Consider the following 8,227-nt stretch of genomic DNA (forward strand, 5'->3'; position numbering starts at 1 on the left):
TTGATCACTCAAAACCTATTAACCAGTTATATCACATTTTATCATTCGATTCATGTTAACTGTTGTCTATAGAAAGTACTGATTCTTAGGACTTACAGGAAATGCTCTGTATAGATTTGGAAATCTTTTTCAAAAAGAAATCCTAATCGAATGTAAGAAAAACCCCAAAACAAGTCTCAGTAAACTAAATTGCTTGCACTTTATCGATTATATTTTTATGAAACAGGCTAGAGTGTAATCTAAGTATCGGTATAGGGTAAAACACATCGTATAAGCTCTGTCTTCTTTACTATCTTGCTTCTGTTTATAGATACATACATGTGTCGCGAACCAATCAATTAAACGAGGGAGAATCAGGCACACTCGCACAGGAGTGGCAGTAAAATTAAGGCAGTTCTAAAAAAAAGTATAATAAGTAAAAATAATCGAATTCTTTTCAGTTTTTACAATACTTTTTTATAATGGTTTGTTCTTTCAGCATAACATAATACCATTATAAGTAAATATTTCACCATACCTCTACGATACCACCATGGATAAAACGGGTTGTAAACTTCTCTTTCAACATACATCCATGGTAATACTGTAAGAAAAAAATGTATGAAAATTTGTCTTACAAGATACTATTATAGGCAAAAACGGTTGCAAATGTATATTTCAACCTACCTCTTATGGTAGGATAAAACGGTTACAAAGTTCTCTTTCGAAATAATCCCCATGACCACTGTAGGCTCAAACGGGTTGCAAATGTATCTTTCAACCTACTTTCTATGATACCATTATAAGCAAAAACGACCGTAAGTTCATCTTTCAACATACCCTAAACGGTTTCAAAATATTCTTTCGACATCCCAATAGTACTACTAAAGATAAAAACGTTTTAAATAATTTTTTACAACCTAACCTCCAGGAACCGCTATAGCCAAAATGACTTGCAAATTTCAACATATTCCTTTTAGTATCAAAATAGACAAAAATTTTTGTAGTTTCTGTTTTAACATACCCTGGTATCACTAGTGCAAAAACGATCGCAATCTTTTCTTTCAACGTATTACCCCATAGTATTATTACAGACAAACAGGATATAAATTTCTCTTTCAACATACCCTCAGTGGCACCAATATAGGCTTAAACAGTTGCATTTTTCTCTTTTAACATAACCCTCATGGGACTGCTATAGCCAAAACGACATGAAAGTTTCTATTTCAACATTATCTATGGTACCACTACAACCAAAAACAGTTTCGTGTTTCTCTTTCAACATAACCGTATATAGCTAAAACGATTACCGTAATGGGCAAAAATGGGCTACAAGTTTGTTTTTCAACATACCCCTATGGTACCACTATTGGCTTAAGCGGAAGCAGCTTTCTTGATTAACATATCCTATCGTACCACTATAAGAAAAAACGGATTCAAGATTTTCTTTCTACATAACCACTATGGTCCCATCATAACCAATACATCATGAAATTACATTTTTAACACACTCTCCACGGTATCATAATAGCTAAAAACGATTTCAAGTCTCTTTTCCAACATAACCCTTATGGTTCCACTATAATCAAAAACTATTCTAAGTTTCGCTTTGAATATACCTCCCACTATGAGCAAAAACTGGTTGCAAATTTGTCTTTCAACATTCCTTCCAATGGTACTAATATACGCAAAAACTGGTTGCAGATTTGAATCCCGCCACCGATCGTTATGATGTAACGCTAACTTCCACTATTCGTTTGTAAAGAGTAGCCTAAGAGTTGGCGGTGGGTGATGTTGAGTAGCTGCCCACCTTCTAGTCTATCACTTGAAAATTAGGGATAGTCCACGAGTAGCTTTGCGCGGAATTCAAAACAAAGAAACAAACAAATTACACAGGCCTGCGATGGTTTTATTATCTTGAATTTTTTACATGTTCTACAGTAATTCCTGTACGCGGAATCGAAAAATGATATCCATTTTTCTCCTTCCCGTACAAATCTTTCACAAAACGTCATATGTATTTTTACATAAGTGAATAATTTTCATTGAAATCGGGTCACATTTTGTTATGCTTATAATGTTGACAACCAGTAGCTATAGATTTCTCTTGACCAATCGCGACGTGAGTGTCTTATCGATCGTTCTAGAACCCACGAGAAACACACCGCCAGTATATAAAAGGTTAATAGTCTACGTGTCATTTCTGGATAGTGTTTGTTTGTGCGTGCACTTGGACAATATTTTTTTTCTTTTCAGTATTATCTATTTGTCGCTATGGCAACAAGAGGTTGTGTACACGACCCAAACATATCCTGTTCTATTTGTGGTAAATTTGTTATAAAGAAATAAAGGCAAAACATTACAGAATTTGTCAAACAAGCGTATTACGCGTATTTCGGAATAAAAGTTGGGGACCAAGACAAATCATAAGCTCCGCACAAAGTTTGCACCATTTGTGTCGAAGGTAGGAAAAAGTATTTGCCTTTTGGAATACCAATGGTCTGGAGTGAGCCTAGAAACCACGCAGATGACTGCTATTTTTGCTCATGTAACGTACAAGGCTACAACACACGAAATAAAAAGAAAATTTCTTATCCGAACCTTCAATATGCCCCAAGACTTGTTGTTCATGGACCTGATGTACCTGTACCTACTACACTGGAGACTCTTGATACAGTTTCATCTTATTCTGAATCTGATGTCAATAGAAATGGTGATAGGGATTGTGTTCAACCTGAAACGTCTTGTGAACCACAACTTTTCACACAAGATAAATTTAATGATTTGGTAAGAAATTTGGGCCTTTCAAGGGATTCTTCAGAGATTTTAGCGTCCAGACTTCGGGCTAAGAACTTACTTTCTCTAGGGACATCATTTTACTGGTACAGAAATCGTGAGAAAGAGGTTATACCATACTTTTCGCAAGAAGGTTCACTGGTTTATTGTAACACTACTACGGAATTAACTCCAATGGTAGGAGCTGCAGTCTATGAACCAAGTGAGTGACGATTGTTCATTGGTTCTTCCAAAAGAAGTCTAAAAGGTGTTATCCTCTACAATGGTAAGATATATGCATCTGTTCCTATTGCTCATTCAGTTCACTTGAAGTAAACGTACGAAAATCTCGAACTTCTTCTTAATAAGGTCAAATACAAAGAACATGGTTGGCTACTATGGGGAGACTTAAAAGTCCTTGTTGTTGGGTCAACAGTCCGGTTATATCATGTTTCCATATTTTTGTGTGAATGAGACAGCAGAGCACGAAATCAGCGCTGGATAAAAAAGCAATGGCCACGCAGAGTCAGCCTGATACCAGGATGGAAAAACAATGAACGTGAAAGTTTGGTTGACACAATGAAAGTCCTATTATCTCCACTTCACATAACACTGGGTGTGGGGAAGCAGTTCGTAAAGGCCTTAGACAAAGATGGCGACTTTTTCAAGTATATATGTGGGCAATCACCAGCTCTTTCAGAAGCAAAACTTAAAGAAGGGATTTTGATTGGACTTCATATTAGGAAATTGACTCCAAATGAGTAGTTCAAAAGCGTGGATTGCTTTTAAAGATTTTATTGACAACGAGGACCCAAATTACGAAAATATTGTAAATAACATGATCGATAAATACAAAGAGTTAGGTTGTAATATGACCTCGAAAGTTCGTTTCTTATACTCACATATTGACCATTTCCCTGAAAATTTCGGTGCCGTTAGCGAAGAACAAGGGGAAAGGTTTCATAAAGACATCAAGGAAATGGAGAGGAGTTATAAGGAAAGGTGAAACATTAGCGTGATGGCTGATTACCGTTGGTCATTGAAACGAGGTGTTCCAAACGCAATACATAAAAGAAATATCACATCACGTAGTTTTGAGGCTAAAATACATATATTTCACAAAAAAGTTATGATGAATGAGGATACATATTGGTTTGATATCAATGTTCTTCCCTTTTCTTCAGTTTATTTGTATTTTTGTTACTGCCTCCCAGTGGCACAGTGTTATGTCTTCGGACTCACAACACTAGAAACCGGGTTTCGATACCCGTGGTGGGCAGAGCACAGATAGCCCATCGTGTAGCTTTGTGCTTAACTTCAAACAAACAAACAACATTTTTGTTACAAAAACATAATAATAATTAAAAAAATTTCATTGTGGTAAACGAATAATAGTTTGATCTAAGTAAAAGTTTCTTTCTTTCTTCTCGATTTGTAAAAAATCCTTACGTGATAGAAAAAAAGTAACACTATTTTCGAAATCTGCGTAGCTGAATTATAGAAAAATCGTTATTAAAACACTGAATTTAACTTAACCTGTAAAACCGCCCTCCTCAATCTTTACTCATACCATTGTTTGAAGTATGATACCCATTTCAGCTTTCTGTTAGTTCATCTCTCTTTAACAGTGGTTTTTGAGCAGCTACTAATCCACTGTGGCCATTTGATGTTATTGTGTATCTTACTACTCTGAAAGTAACATTCACACATGAACTTACAACTAGATCATTGGCAAGATCTTAACTATGTTGTCTGTATTAAGTAGAGAGCTCACTCTGAATAACCTAAGTCACTTTTGAGGAGATTATGGTTACTACCTTGACAGCTTATATTATTAATAGCACTAGTTTCAAGTACACCCTTCAGAGTTTCCATATATTCCGCCTCAATCTTCACTAAACAAAACTTTGATGTCTACACATTTTTCTTGTTACGTTTTTCTCTTAGGAATCGTGAGTGTATTCACTACACTACTACTGGGAATATTATAATTACCTGTACTTTAATAGGCATTATGCTTCTGTTGTATTATCTGTTCGATTGGATGACAGATAATCACAATGTAAACTATTAACACGTGACTATGCTCTGGAAATTTCATGTTCATACAAGACAGGATCTCATTAGATTTATAATTAATACTCATTTTTTTCACAGTCTCCATAATTATTTCCAATGCCCTATATATATATATATATATACCTGTATAAGTGCTACATTATACGAATAACATCGGAGAATGATTAAACTAGGCTTAAGATTAAGAAAGAAATGATGTGTCACAACATTGGCTTTAAAAGTGGAGAAGGTAGAAAATCACTGTTAAAATCCCCTTTTTAACGCCAATATGAGGTTTTCATTCCATGCGTTTGTCACTGACGCAGATCAGTGCACATAACAACCTCAACAGTTAGCCAGGTTAGTAATCTTACTTGAAAAAATATCAATGCATTATAATGTTTAAAGAAAGACACTTGTTCAGTACCTTATCTCGCTCTCTAAAGTTTTACATACTTTATTTTTAAGTAATTTTGAAGACTGACCTTTATAGCTATAATTGTGTAAGGATAATAGTAAGCCTATTATCACAACATAAAAAAAGAACACGTAACACACTTTATCTATTATATAAAAAAGAGGACAAGACGAGTTAACTTAAAAGTAGCATCAGACTAACATCTAAATATAAAAAACTCATGAAATAGTAGCTGCAATTCCTTCTCAGCTCGTTGATTCGAAATTTATATTAGATAAAGTATAAATAGCTATTTATACCAGTCGCTTATAAGACAGTAAACTTCAGGATGTAGATATGAAGTTGTAACTCAGCCGTTTGGTACCTCGGGTATAAAGCTAAATGTCTACTCGAGAGGAAGCATACTACAAATAAAGTGTAGTTAAAATGCTATTATATACTGTTCTCACTAGAAGCCTTCTTTGATTCTTCAAAGATTCACCTTATATAAATTATAATCACTTATATTTTGACCCAAATGTCATGCTCTTCCAGTTAAAGCTTTTTACATCATTGGTGCTGAGGATGTGAGTAATAAAGACGTCACTTCTCAGCATAGTTCTTGTTAAGTACTTCATTGTTCATTATACCAGTTTCATAAGATACAGGATTGGCATTGTGAATATCATTGAGTGCAGCTGTTTCAATAATAGTGTTTTCAATAATACTGATATTAAATAGCTTAAGAAATGTATCTATCACATAAATTTCTCAGTCCTTTTTGAACATTTTATATACTTTCTCAATCGTCTCTTCCTTACTCACTTTTATAGTTCACATTTTTATTAATTGGATGAACAGTCTCGAACTTCGTTCGTGTAAGCAAACCAATGTCCATTTTAATAACGTTGTACTTCCTGTGATGTATATTGGTTTATTTATTAACACAATCGTCCATCAACAACAGTTCACTCAGATCCAACGCATGCGAATAATTTTATACGTTAAAAGCTTTATTATCCGACATCTGCTGGACCTGGATAGTGCCGGATAGGCGAAAATTCTGGTTACGAAAGCGTTTCCCGTAAAATATTTTATAGTAAAAATTTTGACACATTGTTAATGTTCTAAAGTAGTAATTGTACAGTATCTATAAAAATAACAGTTTTAAACAACAATAAATGTCGTGAGAAACCTTAAATTGTATAACAACATGTATAAGTAAAGTATTTTAAATGTGATACATACTACAGGTGGCTAAGAACTAAAGCTTGCCAGCGGGAAAAACATAAACAAAGACACAGCATCGCCACTAAACTACAATGAGTATTTGTACTTGGAGATAATGAAATTTCCGATAACATGAGCTTTCAGGATACGAAGATGCTAGGTAGAAAAGGTTTTAGTATAATTTGTTTCTTAAGACTCTTCGTAAAACCATATAATGCTCGCTCTGGTGTTAAGATGCTTCGTAGAAGTATATATCGTTGCGACCTGGCACAACTTCTCGTGCAGCACACAATGTGACTAAAGCTGACCGCGTAATTTTTAACAATGTGTCTAATGCTGACCGTGTAAGTTTTAACAATGTGTCTAATGCTGACCGTGTAATTTTCAACAATGTGTCTAATGCTGACCGTGTAAGTTTTAACAATGTGATTAGAGCTGACTGTATAACGTTTAACAATGTGACTAGAGCTGGGAATGAGGTGTATTTTGGAAAGTATGAGCGTCATTTAAACCAGATCCCAACCTACAGAACTTATCCTCGCATATTAAAAGTGTAACTATACAAACTTTTTTCCAGTAACAAAAAGGCTTTGATAAAAATGAAAAAAACGGCAGTTTACTAATCGAATCGCGGTTTAGCGTTGAACATTTTAATTATGATATATATATTAGACTCTTATTTCGTCTTTCTACGAAATTTATTAGGTTCATAGTTTCAATTTTGGGTATGTACAAAAACGTTATTTTTGATATTCTAAAATCGAAGTTTGTATTTTTCTTTTCAGCCACCACCAGGAATTCATCAGAAACCAGGAGGGTAATAAATGTACTACTGCTGTTTTGCATCATGAGTCTCTGTACACACGCAATCACTTTAAAAAATTTTGGGGAATAGATAATCAGAGATATTCTTAAGCTTTGAGTTTTGTTGTTGTTGCTGTTGAAATAGTTGCTAATAGATTTACTAGTTTAGAAAGAGAGTGAGATGTGGTTGAAGTAACCAAGTTTGTGTTAAGTCGATTTGGATAAGTCACATATGAATACATAGACAGAGATATTAGGTTTCTGAAGTCCTGAAAATACAAAAACATGGAACATTGTTAAATTGATAGATGAAAACTCGTGTCATAATCATAAATAAAAAAAGTATTGTTCGGCCTGTAATCAAATCCCGTGCGTAATTCATATAGTGATGTAACAATTTTAGTTTGAAATGAAACCACAAAAATGTATCAGTAATTTTGAATAAACATGAATAACGCAATGAATGAACTCTTTCATCTTCTACTAAAGTTTACCTTGAATGAATCATCCCTGGTTATATTATTCTATATACAACATGTATGGTGATAGATTAGTTGTAAATATGACGTGTATGTAATCATCAATTCTGAATAAAACTTAACACCATTAAAAAGGGGTGTATTTCAAAGTCTGTGTGTGTTCTGATTTATTCAAGGACAATTCCGTTAGAATGGATTTAAACAAGATTTTCCAGATATTTTGAATTATGCAAACATACATGGCGCTTTGTGATAAATGGACTATGGTGAGCAGATGAGAAGGTGAGAGGACTTAAATATTAGAAAACGCTATTTAAAATATTCGCCAGCTTCTGGAGTTGTTGAAACTTAAGCTAGATGAAGAAAGAAAAAAATGGGTAGAGGGGGTAGTTGATCGAACGTTCATAAAGATATGTCTATGATTAAGCTGTAAAAATAAACTCCTCTTTTTCCTTTGTCCACAAGCTTACGAATTTCTAAAGCCTAAGTACGTATCGGCTTATTC

General features: G+C 34.2%; 1 protein-coding gene across 2 annotated transcripts in view; it reads left to right on the forward strand.

Annotated features, from left to right (window-relative positions):
• LOC106464672 (lachesin-like) overlaps positions 1 to 7,871 on the forward strand; it is a 93,399-nt gene extending 85,528 nt beyond the window's left edge. For both annotated transcript variants that reach the window (XM_022392944.1, XM_022392948.1), the window contains one exon: positions 7,225 to 7,871. In XM_022392944.1, the coding sequence (XP_022248652.1) occupies positions 7,225 to 7,334 (110 nt within the window). In that variant the 3' untranslated portion in view covers positions 7,335 to 7,871. The remainder of the gene's footprint in view (positions 1 to 7,224) is intronic.
• The last annotated feature ends 356 nt before the right edge of the window (positions 7,872 to 8,227 follow it).

This window comes from Limulus polyphemus, unplaced genomic scaffold (genome assembly GCF_000517525.1).
Source record: "Limulus polyphemus unplaced genomic scaffold, Limulus_polyphemus-2.1.2 Scaffold62, whole genome shotgun sequence".
Classification (NCBI taxonomy): Eukaryota; Metazoa; Arthropoda; class Merostomata; order Xiphosura; family Limulidae; genus Limulus; species Limulus polyphemus.